This window comes from Oxyura jamaicensis, chromosome 3, assembly GCF_011077185.1.
Source record: "Oxyura jamaicensis isolate SHBP4307 breed ruddy duck chromosome 3, BPBGC_Ojam_1.0, whole genome shotgun sequence".
Taxonomy (NCBI): domain Eukaryota; kingdom Metazoa; phylum Chordata; class Aves; order Anseriformes; family Anatidae; genus Oxyura; species Oxyura jamaicensis.
The window spans coordinates 39,705,879-39,720,562 of NC_048895.1; the positions used below are offsets into that span (position 1 = coordinate 39,705,879).

Consider the following 14,684-nt stretch of genomic DNA (forward strand, 5'->3'; position numbering starts at 1 on the left):
TGCAATCACACAGTAATTGGTTTACTTCACCTAGAGCTCCAACCACATAATGTCAGGTAACAGCTGCACCTTTGAACTGGACACAATTGGTCCTCTACCTAAATACCGTCACCTGCAGAAACACGAGTATCTGAAGTTCATGAGGACATACACAAAGTTCTTTATATGAACTACTTTCCAGCACTGACAAGTGTGATAATTTCCACTAGAATGACATGCAAACAATGATGTAGAACAGCCTCTTGGTATCAGACACTTAACTGCAAGTGGTACGCAAGTGCCAACCAGAAACTAGGGGATTCCATTTGGAAAAATCCTGCTTTAATTGCCTACACAGCAATGACATGTAAAGAAATAAATTGAGCAAGCAAACTCAATTCTTCAGCTGAGTCCCAAGCTCACTGAACAGCTATAGGACCTCTTCCTAGTTTTAGGAGAGTAAATAATGATTTCAAATTTCTATTAGCGACCAAATGCCAAGATACACTACCAGGTAAGAGCCAGGCACTAATCCCTTTTGCACAAACACAGCAAGATCTCCTGCTCCGCAGCAATGCCGGAATAAAATGTATCTGGCAAATCATGCACTGATTATAAGATACCAGACAGGACATGTCTAACAATGACTGAAGTAGAAAACAATAGAAATTCCAGAGGCATTTTTAGTAACGAAGATGCAGTATTCTAGTGCCTTAAGATCTAAATGAAAGCCCAACCCAAACTGAAAACAAAAATCCAAAACCATAATCCAAGATATTAAATGAAAAAAGCCAACATATCTCCCTCTTGAAAAAGCAAGAGTACATAATCCTACTTTTCCTCTTTAGACTGCACATAGGATCATCTCTGACGTATTAATATGAATATAGCAAAATAATTAAATAGCTCTTCTTTTATCAAAACACCTGTCTACAAGAGTGGACCTCCAGTAATCTTTCTACAAACATGTAGATGACTGAGGTGGTATTCTTCATTTACCTTCACTCAGCTTGTGCTTACTCACTGAGTAAATGCCTGTTTTGCATTTTGGTTATGCACTATTATTATTTTTTTAAAAAAAATGAAGCACAAAAATGTCCTTACATGTCATTAAAATTTACAGACAGAATTACTTAATAATCATTGGGAATTTTTTAACTGATTGGACTTCTTGTTTCTGCATTCTTGTGATGCCATGCAACTTGTTTTGACATCATTATTATTAAAAAATAGTAATAATAATAATGCTGTAGAGATGAGGCTTAGGGCAAGGTATTACAAAGTTACATTTATACCAACACTCTGAAAGAACAGCTCTCAATCAGATTTAGTCTCCCAGACAAAAGAAGCCAAATAAAATTTCTAAATAAAAATTGCTCTATGACAAGTATGTAGCATTTGAAGGGAGATTAAAAAAAAAGAAGAAAGTCACCCGAGTTTCAAGTTGAAGGCTTTAGCATCAACAGGCAGGCTCAGCAGGTTCTTATACAAGAGCTTAAACCTCCTTGTATTAAACCATCAAATTATTCATGAAAATAAAATCAATCCTTGAGCTAAACCTTTTCAAAAGATCCAAATGCTAACTAAACCTTAAAGCTTGCCCGCTCTGCAGACTCGCATGAAGTGTAACTCACAGGCTTTGAGCACACACACAGGCGAGAGCTGGCTGTAGCTCTAACACAGCCCTGAGGTCACCACGTGACACAGAGGCCACCACGGCCAAGCCAATGGAGTCCTCCTGCTACCGCTCCTGCTTCCCACAGGCTCGTACCCCTTCTATCTACTCACTTCCCACCCACGCTCACATCCGCACCGGGAAGCAAACAGCCACTCACAGCCATCTGTTTGGTGTTAAACCCTGCACCTTGCGCAGCCTGCCTTGCTTTCTCTCCAGCTCACCTAGCTGGACAGGTGTCACTTCAGAGTCCCGTCCCATCCACAGCAGCACAGCAGGTTTCTGCCTAACCTCCGCTCCCAAGGCTGGGGACAGCCATATCCTGAAGCAGCTTTCAGAACCTGTACTTCAGCAGCAGCTTGGAGAGGCCGCAGGAAATGGGGTGGGAATCATGAAAGTAGCTGCCAGTGCCAGAAGCAGACAGTTTTACAAACACATGGTGCATCTCCATGTCCATCTAAATCCATTTTCTCCATCCTTGCTAAGGGTAGCACGTGACTCTTCTTCCATTAGGAAGCCTACACCACTTTAAGGCATGCTCTGCCACACTGACAACGCCATTTTCAAGTTGGAAATGCAGACAAATCCAGAGAGCTCGGAAATCTGGCAGGCACAAATCATAAGGCTGTGCTAGAAGGCACTGAACTCTGTCCCTGGGAGAAATGCAAGGCTAGGGGCTGGGAGTCAGCGCCGCTAAACCAAGTACTGCCCTTCTCAGTCCGCACTCTACTCCCCTCTCCCGAAAAAGCAGGATGCAAGAGCTTGCTACATAATATGTGAAAAAAAAAATGTTTGAAGAAATCCCTCAGCAGAGGAAATTATGCCAGCTTCTTTTGTTTTTTATTTTCTTTTATTTACAAACCCTGATCCTACCTCAACTTGCTTAGACAAAAGTTGATAAAAAATAATTCATAAAGATCACTGGTGAGCCTTGGGAAATTGGGTCCCTCCTCCATTCAGATGCGTCCAGGAGAAAAATCATCTCCATAGCTCTAAAAGAAATAGTAGCAAAGCAACAGTGGTAACAGGGCCCAGGACAAATTAATCAGATTTTACACTCCAGTGAAGGAATATATACAAGATATTACCATACAGCGTTCTTGGGCTGGGACTAGTTTAGCAAATCACACTCAGACAGAACAGAAGTGAGCCCTTTTTGAAATGGAACGCAGAATTTAAAATAAAAAAAAAAAAAACTTATCTCCTCCTTCACTTCCCCAAAGTAAATGCTCTGGATGGAGATCACACGAGCAGGGGAATTGCTAGCTGAGAAATGAGATCAGCTAAGACAACTTCCAACACTTTGAGATGTTACAGGTAACTTGGCCCAGCACTCAGGATGCCCCTCTGGCACAGCTGTCCACGCTTACAGCCACTCTACAACCATAAACTCTGCCCAGTTGCAGCCTACCATTTTCACAATGTGGCAGCTCAACAGCTCAGAGTATTAAATAAATAAATAAATAAATAAAAGTATATCCATCTCCTTTTCTCAGTCCAACCCACAAACAACCATTAATGCATGTATCAAGGGATAAATATATGATCTCTTTCCCATGAGAAACAGGACTTCAAAGCTTGTAAACTGATTTCAAAAATGTTTTCTGATGCTTGTAAGCATTCTCAAAAGTTTTTATTTATTTATTTTATTATTACTTATGCACTCCTATTAGAAGTTTGTTAGTATAAAATCACCTGGTCATACAAGGCCCCGGAAAGGAACGAAGGATTACAAACTGCTTCCAAAGCCTTTAATAACGGAACAGCCATGCCCCGATGGCGCTACAGCACTCTCACCACGCTCTTGTGGAAGAACATAAAATGAGGCAGGACAAAGAGCTACAGGCACTAAAAATAGCCCATTTCCTCCACTTTCTCCATCATTCAGAAAAAAATAGTGGGCAGTATAAATAGCGGGCAGTATAAAACCAAGCCGGGGAAACAGGAGCTATAAAGGACGCTCCTGCTGTATGTCTGAGACAGCTGATGATAACCTTATAATTTCTTGCTGTTTAATTAAACCTTGTTCGGCTGGACGCTCTCTGGCAGCACTAAGAGTTTCAGGAAGCACAGCGGCAGGCAGGCCCTCGCCAAGCTGCGTTACCCTGCCCGTCTGAACAGATCAGTATTAGATCTCAAGGACCTCGCTGCCCCCTACTAATACTTTCTGTGGTGTCACTTCTCTTGAAGACCACCCAGGCCTCCCGCAGAAGGCAGATGGACGCTTTTACAACTGATAACGTGGCCGCGAAAACGAAGCCCAGCCCCGGGAGCAGCGTGCTCGGGCTCTGCGGCATGCCCTACCGCTGAGCGGGGCAAGGGGAGGCCCTAACGCCCCTCGCCGCCTCGCCGCCTCGCCCCTCGCTTCGCGCCCCTCCTCCTCCTCCTCCTCCCCCGCCCCGCCGCTCGCTGCCGTTACCCGGCGGCTCCGCGCCCGCCAGCCTGGGGGGCGCCATCTTGCCTCGGGGGCGGCCCCGCCGCCGCCCGGCGTCACCCCCCTGCCGCGCCGGCCCCGCCCCGAGCGCCCGCGGGAAGCGCCTGGCGCCGACGGTGTGGTCGGGGGTCTCCCTCACGCCGGTCCGTCGCGTGCGACTCACATTTCAAATGAATCACAGAATCGTGAGGGTTGGAAACGACCTCCAAGATCACCTGGTCCAACCACCCCCCTACCACCAATGTCACCCACTAAACCATGTCCCTAAGCACCACGTCCAACCTTTCCTTGAACACCCCCAGGGATGGTGACTCCACCACCTCCCTGGGCAACCTGTTCCAGTACCTGACCGCTCTCTGAGAAGAAATGTCTCCTCATTTCCTGCCTGAACCTCCCCTGGCACAACTTGAGGCCATTCCCTCTAGTCCCATCACTAGTTACCTGTGAGAAGAAGCCGACCCTCGGCTCCCCACACCTTCCTTTCAGGTAGTTGCAGAGGGCAGTAAGGGCTCCCCTGAGCCTCCACCAGACTAAACAACCCCAGTGCCCTCAGCCACTCCTCACAGGACTTCAGATACTATGTGAAAATGTAGAGGACACTTAATTATGTGTTACTGGAAAGAACTGAATTTGCTTCCCTCCTTCAGGCATCTGGGCCTTAGTTACATGCAATAATTTTGAAGCCTTTTATCAGCTGAGAATATGTTGCTAAGTGTACCATACTTATAATGGACCCTGAATTTTCACTGGAAATTTTAAGGGAACTCAAAATTAATTAAGAGCCATTACTGTAGATGAATCCTCTAGGCTAAATGTTTAGTCTTGAATTTTGTTTTGAAATAGAAAAGTAGTTGGTTACAAACCCTTTGAGTCCACTGTGATCTAGAAACCTATAATCAACTCTCACTTCAATTGATACTGATGCAAGTATATATAAAAATGTAGGTTTATGATTAAATAAATTTTAATTTATTTCAGCTTCAGAAGAAATGCAGCCAGCCTACAAATCAACCAGAGTAGTCCAGCTTCTGTTGCAGAGGCCATGCTCCGGTTCTGAATGCAAGGAGACGTCAGTGGGGAGCGGAGCCGGCCTCTTGGCACACTGTTCCAGTGGTCAGCCCAAGCTCTTGCTGCGAAAAACATTTCCAAAAATGCCAGTGAATGTTGCTAATGATCTGGAAACTCATACACTTTGAAAGTCTTAACATCAGAGGTGGAATACACTAAATATATGCAAAAGTCAGTTACTCCTAGACCTAGAGTCTGGTTCATTTTATCACTTTTACACTGAATTTGCATGTATTTTAGGGATGGGCAACGTTTTAAGAACCGTTTGTTAAGGGATATCAGCATTGTGCATTTCCTTGTTCAACTTTCTACAACTTCCAGCCTTTTTATCATGTCATACAACACTATGAAATTTTTCTCTGGCAGCAATTCAGGTTAAAAAGCTCACTGTCTCCACAGTTGCTTTGTGGCGACAGATCTTTGCACCACAGATCAGCACGTCCTTGCGTGTGCTGATGCAGTTGTTTGTGTAACTGCGCTGCAAAGTAGGTCAGCGGAAAAAAAGAAGCTGAAGGTTTGAAGGTGCTTTTGAAAAGGATCGTTTCACATTATCCCGTTTACTGTGCAGATTCACAACCAGTTGGAGCCAGTTGGACAGTGTGCGGCTGTGAAGAGGCGGTCCCAAATTCCACCCTGCTCCATCCTCATATTTCCATCCCTGTCCCTGTGCGGGCTCTGGCCCTCACCCAGAAATCTTCCTTAAAGGTCATTTTTTCAGTGAAAACAGTTCTCTGGTCCAACTTGTCTGCAGCTGTATGGCCTCCAGAGCTGATGTAAGGTCAGTAGGAGGAAGAGAGGGCAGCAGCACCACAGCCTCAGGTTGTGTTTAATTTGCTTTCGAAGCTTGAGCAGCACAGACAACCGAGCAAACACAACTAAGGCAAGATATTCTCCAGAGGCTCAAGGGAAGAGCAGTGAGTAGCCAAGGGCAGTGATTCCTGAGCCAGATTGCCCAACAAAGGAGCAGTAACAAGGAACTTTAGCCTTAATATGATCTGCAGCATTTGTTAGGAGATTTTGTGTCCCTTTTCTTGGCTTCATTTCAATGATTACTGTACCCATCAGTGTGGAGTCCCTGCATGTGTCTGTATCCCTAGCCACCTGCACACCTGCAGTTACAAAGATTTTCCTCAGCTATTTCTCTGAGAAGTTCTCATACGCAGTGTGTTTGCAGGAAACCTTCAAGAACTTGCAGTAAGAATGCCCTTAAGCTTGAAGAGTGCTTTTCCTTTGTCTTACGGAGTGTTCTTATTTTGTTGAATTAGGCTGTCAAAATACTATTCCCTTTCTTATGTTGAGAGTAACACCAAGAGCAGTTTAGTCACTGGAATGATGGCATAAAGGAAAGGAGAACAGAAAGGTGCCGTCATTCCCATGTCTGAGAAGCCTCACATCCTATTCCAGTACACCCTTTTGGGGAGCTGGCCAGGAGCTCCACGGGTGGTCAAACGAAACCTAAATTCTGTGTCTTCCTCTGAATTTATTGAGACTTGTAGTATTTGGTGGTAACCTATACACTGGTTTAGGAAGCTGCTTGTTCACCAGATGTGATCTAAGGAGTGCAGGGGCAACCATAATCCTAGCCATTATGTATTGTGAGTGTCGTTTTGCAAATTTAAGGATAGCAAAAACTAAATGTAACATTAAATGTTTGGTTTATAAAAGTGTTAAGTTCTCAAATATTTTATCTGAAGTCAGTTCTGCACCAAAGCCCTAGTTTGCCCAATTTATTGGGATGAACTTTCAGCGTATAAATAAAAATGACAGTTTATGTCCTCCAAAAAAGTAAGCAACTCCTATGGATAGTCTGTAGAATATTTTTTTCCAAATGGAGAAAACTTTTTCACGTGCATAGTCACGTAGGTCACATAGAAGATCCGGGTAATGAATAAAACTCAAATGCAGCAGCATAATACAAAAAAATGCATAATAATTTGAAGGGTTTGAGAGGTTGATGTATTTTGACAATCAGTAAGATTTTTTTTTTCCCTCCAGTGCCAAGGATCTGATTCACCAGTTTGTTATTCTGCTTACACACAGGTTTTCAAATTGTATACTTATCTTATGTGTTGGTAAGATCAAACACTGATTCTCAGCATGCTCTTTTAGCATTTGAGCGTGTATTTTAGATACCTCTATAATATTCATTACAAAAATGTCTTTCATTCCTACATTATCTGCCTTTATTCCTACGACCTATAGCTCCAATGAGCTATTCACATAATTAATCCTCATTTTAAAAAGTAGGATTATTCATGTTAGTAAAGAACAGTCATGCTTCACAGGATTATACCCAAGTGAAGCTTTCAAACCAACATGCAGAATTCAGAAAGCAAAAACAGGTTAATCTTATTTCAGAGCACAGCTCTTGGCACTCTGTTCTGTAAGGTTACTTAAGACTTGTGCTATTTTGCTGCAGCTGGATTTGTGCCCTATTTTGGATGACTAAGTTACACTACAGTTGTTTTTTATTTTCAGAAATTCCTCTGTGCTCAAGAATTACAATTTCAATTTAATAATTAATTTCCTAGCCCCCACAACTTAGCGAGTGATTTTAGTGGCCCAAATAGAAATTATTTGCTGCATTTAGGTCAAGTTCTGATGTTAACAGTCCTGCTGCAGGATCAAAATATTACCAGAAACCAAAAGAAAGCTGATTGTTTCAAGACCAATTCTGTGCACACTCCAAACGCCTATTGAATTTATACAGTTTAGAGGAATATCAACAAATTTGTTCTGCTTACCATAGGACAGATTTTGGACTTCACTACTTTAAGAAAAGCGCTCCATCACTCTGAAGACACTAACATTCTAGAGTGAATTGAATATAATCTTTCACGTCTCTTTACAGAATCTGAGTTGATCAGAAAGTGTATAAATGCATAAAAGGGCTGAAGTGGAGGCATGAAGAGGACTGGGAAATCAACAGGGGATGTAGCCTTACAGCTTTTCCATACTGCTGTGCAAGGCTGTGTTGACTGCTTTTGGTACAGATTTCATATGATTATGAAGTTTTGCAGCAATCTTAAAAGCTTCAGTATGCCCCTTTCAGGCATCCACATCAGGTCAATAGAAGAGAGAGACAGAACCACTGCAGGCTTACCAGCTGCCCCTTGCCAGCACGAAGGATGGGGGGAAAGGGCCACCATGTACTTCGGGTCACATGCAGCTAGATGCGTCACCTGCCGATCGTTGAGCTCGGAGATTTAGGAAGCATTTTGCTGTGGATGTGCATAAGATTCTCAGCTTCTTTTTCCCCATTAACATGGCGTGGCAAAGTCAGAACTGCACTGCCCCTGCCCAGTGCAGGATGAGACCTGCCCTGGATTGTTCTGGGCTGCTTATGGAAATGGGTTTCTGAAGGTAACTGCTGTTCCCTTACTTCCTAGGAGAGCTTCCTCCCAGCATTGCCAGACACCCTCAAGCTACGTGGCTAGCACAAGCCATTTATGAAGCCTTCCACTGAACAGACAGTGTCTCGGGAGCCAGTCAGGGCTGCAGGACTCACCCTGTGAAGGGGAACTTCAAGGTCTTGGCGCCAGCGTAGGTTCAGCTGTAGACAGAAGCTGCAGTCACAGTTGCGGGTGGCAGCCAGCAGAGGTTAACTAAAGCCCCGTGTGCTCCACTGTCCAGGCAGCATCATGTCTGAGGGAGCAGGCACTTGCTGTGCTGCTTCCCTGTGCTGCACTGAAGCGGTCACAGAAAATGGAGCAGGTTACAAGGGTTAATTGCTGAGCAGATGCAAGCTGTCAGGTAGCTCTGTGACAAGGTGCACGAGTAGAAAGCAAATGGGTGTCAGGGAACAGACAAGCAGGCTGCTCTGTCAGGGGAGGCATGCCAGGAGCTGAGGGTGAGGGCAGGGCAAGCAGGAGCTGTAACCTCACAGGCAAGGACAAGGTCCTGCAGTACCCAAACAAAAAAGAAGCAGGTCAAGTGACCCTAGCAGGGTCAGCCAACAGTCCAGTGAGCACGAGAGTGCCAGTCTGTAGTCATGAGACAGGGCCAAGATCAAGCCAGGAAGTCTCAAAGACAAGCAAGACACAGCATATACACAACATGGCTTAAGCAAGGAGCAAGGATGAGGACCTGAGCTTAAATACATGCCCAGGGCCAGCAGGCAGGAGGTAGAAGCCTGAGGTGTGGCTGTTCAGGGCAGCTCGAGCCTGCTGGTGTATTTAGGACCAAACAGACTAGCTTGGAGGTACAGGCCCAAGCACTGGAGGGGGGCTAAGCACAAGCCCTAGGTGTACTCTGCTGCCTGTGCACTCTGGATGGGATCACACTCAACCAGACAAGGACAGTGGTTTGTGTTCAGCAGCTTGAGATCGTTGAAAACGCTTCTAATAAGGAGGACTGTAGGAAAGTTTGGCCACATAGGAAAGACAACATGGGAAATACAATAATAGCCAAGTAAAGTGGCCACGTGCATTCTGCGCTGGTAGAGCAGAAAAAGCACTGTGGGGCAGGAAGAAGGGACATCTGCATGCCATGAAAGATGTGAGTGGCATTACAGAAGTACTCCCAGCTCTCAGCCATGACTCCATTCGAGTGAGGGCACAGCATCTGTTAATATACTTTTCTTCCACTGAACATCAAACTTTTAAATATTTTCTGCAAGGGAATCCTCTGTAAAATACTTTGAAAGACCAGTGCCCTCCTTGGCTTCCTCTGACTTAAAGGGAAACAAACAATCCTGCATGTTATCAACTGTTAGAAAAGCATGTTTGTAGTCAATTCTCTTGCCTTTAAAGGACTTTGAAACTGCACAGTTTATTCAATTGTTTTAAAGACTAATTTGTTAGGTTTCAACATTTTATCTCTTTGTGAAAACTGCTTATGATCACAGATGTAACAGTGACATTTGCTTTACCCTTTCTACAGGGATCAGGATATCCTCTTACATCAAAGTGGTTTGAGGCAATGCTGTCCCTGCTCATCCCATGTGTTCAATTAATTCTAGGTAGGAGAGCAGAAACTGAGGAGAGCAGGAAGCTCATGAGGTCAGGAGCAAGAAGGTGAGCGGCAAGGAGTTGAGTCCCAGACATGAGTGAGAAAAGAGGAAAGTTTAAGGAACCGGTTCCAGAAATATAAACTGCTTTTGCTGGAAATATTAACAATGAATAAATATATATTTTTTAATCAAAATCATAAATGAAAGGCATATCTAAGTGGTATAATGTTATGAAATTATCAGAAAGGGAAGAACCTGAATGCAAAAAATCTTACAGATCTTAAATAAATACTCACAGGTGATGCTTGTTCTAAATCACACCCAGGCTTCAAAAATTAAATTGTGAGGAACAAGAAGCCTCTTGCATCTGCAGGCAGTAACTACAGCATGAACAAGTGATACTGACAGGGAACGCTGCTCTAGGGCAAGACCTTCTTTTGTTACTTGATTGGTGATATGAATTTACATTAAAACAGGTGTGTGGGAGCAGCCAAGCAAGTGCACTTGTCACCCTAAAGGCCTAATATTTACACCCTGTGGTTATGTACACCAGTCAGGTCTTGTTCTCTGGCTAGTTTTCCATGTGGCTGTAGAAAGTTTTTTTCTGTGGCTTGTGGTCTACAATAATTGCCTTTGATTTTTTTCTTGACATCTCTTTTTGTCCTGTAAAACTAGAGGATTTACTTATGCATTTTAACACTTGAAGAGCCTTCAATGTATTAAGCAGCCTAAGATGTCCTGACAAGTCCTCATAAGTCTCTGTTAGCGTTGTGACATCCCATCTAGCATTTCCTCTGTACATTTCCCGACTGTCCTTTGGATTAGGAGCAGTCTTTATACACTGTGCAGCACCTCACATAATAGAGTCGTTGTTGATGACTTGAGCTCCTAAGTACCACCAGAGGACTACAAGAGAAAGTAGATCTGAGACTGCCCACAGTCTCACTGGGTTTTCTAGCATGTTAAAATATTTTGTATTTCCCTCCCCTTCTGCCTTCTACGTGCACTTCTCCGTGCATGCAGGCAAGTATATCGGAAGCATGTAGAGCCATCACAAAGGTATGAGGAGGGTACAAACTGGAAGGTAGCGTAAATCAGGCTCAATTCTCCTCTCCCCTCTTTGCTGTGGAGAGCTAAACTACCTGCAAGCACCTGGATTTTGGTGCCAGGTGCTTTTTGGTGCCTGGATTTTGGTGGAATAGTTTCTGGCTTGTACCTTCATTTTCCACACAGTGCACTAATGTCTTTCCATCTATAGCTGGTGGCTGGAGAGGCATACTGATATTCCTGGCCATTGAGGGGTGTAATTTAGAGAGTACAACAGCAGCAGATAAATCTAAGGATACTTTATAAAACCAAAGGGAATATTACTTCATTTATTGCCTTAGAACAAAACAAGAATGGCTGTGTTCTGATCAAGTAGAACTAAAGTGCCTCTCTTCAAAATCAGGTTCAAGGAAACCCTGAGATCATTAAACTAGATTTAAGTTAATGTCTCCAGTCAGGAACATTTAAGCTCTAAAGGACAGCTGTTAGAAGCGGGGAAAGGGTGTTCAGAAAAAGGCTGGTGGCTGGGTTAGAAAGGAAAGTACTCTGCAAAGAGATAGTAAAAGCTTGCAGGAAGAAAGATGCCTCTTCAGAAAAGGCAAACAACTAGCCTCTGCTAAGGAAAATCCTCTCTATAGAGTAACGTGTCAGTTAAATGCCACCATTAGAGAAAGCAGAAATTACTCTGAGTTAGGTGTTGACATGAGGAGCTATTCAAAAGGACACTGAAAAAGTATTTATTCTCCTATAGCCATCCCAGTCAATTGTCCTTTGCAAATAAAGACACTGGGCCATCCATGTCCTTGGTCTGGCTTGGAGAAGCAATGTTTCATATGAAATATCTGCCCAAGCTCCCAAAGAGGAAGAGCCGAAGGGCAGTCAGCTGGGATCAGTCATAAAGGAATGTTTTTAGTTGCTCTTTCTGAAATAAAATGAAAAAGCAAGTTTCTTATTATTGATGGAAGGAAATGTCTGACATAAGCATAATCAATATATTTAATTTGGAGTGTTCACAAGGCCAGTGTGAGTGGATGATAGAAATGTAGATTGTTATGGGAAAGAATGAAAACTATAAAAAATGTTTTTTCATTAATTTTTTTTACATTTGTGTTTTCCACAAGTATAAGTTTAACTTCGTACAAATGCATTTGCAACTATATACAAACAAAAAATGGAAAAAAAGAAATGTAATACAATGGCTAAATAATGTAACAATTCCTGCACATTTATGTATAGATCAAGCTAGTAATGTTTGATACACATTCTTCACAAGTCACTTCAGATAATTACAGAGTTTTTGCTTCCAAGCAGCTGAACTGTTTGCTGGCCCATACAAGTGCTCTCCAGCTTGCAGTGGAAATCAGGCTTTGTCACCTTCAGTTAGCAAATAACAAAGCTAAAAGTTAGAAGTGCCACGGACTGTTGTCCCTAGATGATGAACAAACAACAGGAAGACTGTTATGCAACATGCTGCATGACATTAAATTCTCTATCTTTGGTTAAATCACAATGTCAGTAGATAGGACCTCAGGCATTTCATGTCTGACAGCACTGTGTCTGCCATACCTAGTCATTATGGTCAGTCACCCAGGCATCCACCAGCCACCATGGGGTGTCTGGCTTTCAGTTAAATAATCAGGCTTGACTGGACTAAGTTCTTGTACTTTTTGGTGGTGATGGTGGTGGATTTTATCTCACTGGAGATAGGATTTCCTCTCGCTTGGATTACATTAAGAAAATAAGATTACAAATTCTGACAGGGTAAATGTAATGAGATAATAAAGGGAAAACAAAGACTTTGAGGAAGAGTTTACAAAAGATAAAAGCACAAACAGTAAACCTTTTTTCTTTTTTTTTCTTTTTTCAAAGAAACATATCCAATGGTCTGCTGAGAATTTATAGGAATGGCAGGTCCTCCTGAGAGAAAATACAGAAGAGCTTTCAGAGAAGACATTGCTATAGCAGAAAACCAGAATGAATCTTTGCCATCGGTGTGCACTGTCCCACAAGTTCCTGACCCACAAATGACTGGCAGCCAGGAGAGTGCTCTGGGCACACGTGGCACCATGCTGCCTTGCTTCTACATGATTCCATTGTGTCTGCTATTGGTAACTGTCAGAGCCAGGGTAATAATCTGAACAAGATGTCTGATACAGTTATGCTATGGTTTATTGGCTTGGGTTTGTTTGGTTGGTTTTTAATGATATTAATTTGATCTGCCTGTAGTGATGGTTAAGTTCCAGTCAAGGCAAGACTTGCTGGCAATTTATGCAAACACTTTTTTTTTTCCTGTGTTCTTGCCAGCAGACTAGCTAAAACCTGAATGACACCCTGCGTTTGTGGTCCGACCCTAGAGCTCTTCTATACCTGAGCTCCTGACACAAGGAGCATTTCATTTACTCAGTTTGAAGGCTCAAGCTCAGGAAAGCACATTTAAGAACCACTCCTCCTGAGGACAGCACTGGAGAGCATCTTTCAATTTAAGTGTTAAAAGGTATCTTGAAGGGAAGAAAGTTTCCATGAATTGGAGCCAAATAGAACAGCCAGGTTTTTAAAACAAGACAGAGAAGAGTAAGCATATGAGGGATGGATGGGTGTTAAAATAGCCTCAGGATAGTCATCTAATATATTTTATTTCCAAGTAATTAAAGCAATACACAAATAATCAAGTTTGTGCAACACACTATTACAGATGCAAATGAAATTTCCCAAAACCTAGCAAACTGGCAATTTATTTTGAAGATTGGAACACGAAATCCTAGTCAAGCTCACATACGGAAATGACTGGGCTTGTCTGATAATGTAGTTCTCCTACTTTATGAGGGAAGTGAGTGGTATTCCTAGTATTGTCTCAATATTTTCTGTGTGCACGTAAACATTCATTTGTTGGTATAATAAAGGACTTCTAGTGAAAGCATGTGGTTGGGTCCCTAATTCCACAGGACTACAGTCATTTTAAGATAATATAAATACAGGCTGCTGTTGGACGGAATAATCTCTCCTTAGTACACTGACTGTATTCGCAGCCAGCACAGTAACCAGAACAGGGAACTGTTCTATTTATAAATAAATGGGATCATGGAAAAAGTGGAGATTGACGTGTCCTTTGTGGTGACAGCCCACACCTTGGCTTAAAATTAGAAAGGAATCACATGTTTTAAAAAGAGAGCGCAAAATAAGATAAAATGAAAACCAGTTTAGAACAATCAGCTTTCCTATATTAAAATATTTGGTCTGAAACAAGTCGATTCCTATCAGAATATGCCAACAGCTGTCTGTGGCACAGACTTTACCCCAGTGAAGCAGCTCCGCAGATAAATTCCTTCATGAAGCAGAAGGTAGACTGACACACAAGTAAATAAGTGCACAGGTTGTTAAACATAAAACCTGGGGAAGAGGGCACGGGGAAGGAACAGATATTTCAGTTATTCTGAAACCTAGTGAATGTTTACAAAGAGAGAAACACCTTAGAGACCAATGAGGTTAAAACAACACTAGAAATGGTTGTACTGTAAAATTATAATAGGTTT

The 14,684-nt window shown here is 42.8% G+C and overlaps 1 protein-coding gene across 3 annotated transcripts in view; it reads right to left on the reverse strand.

Moving 5' to 3' along the window:
* The window catches only part of MTR (5-methyltetrahydrofolate-homocysteine methyltransferase), a 51,919-nt gene extending 41,628 nt beyond the window's left edge, over window positions 1–10,291 (reverse strand). The window contains exon 1 of one of the 3 annotated variants that reach the window (XM_035320779.1): window positions 8,665–10,291. Coding sequence is in view for 1 of the 3 variants with exons in the window: in XM_035320778.1 (XP_035176669.1) it covers window positions 4,074–4,110 (37 nt within the window). In the remaining 2 variants the exon portion in view is untranslated. Of the gene's footprint in view, window positions 1–1,568; window positions 1,701–4,073; window positions 4,145–8,664 lie in introns of those variants that run through there. The other 2 variants (XM_035320778.1, XM_035320780.1) reach the window with 2 other exon arrangements.
* Window positions 10,292–14,684: the final 4,393 nt, after the last annotated feature.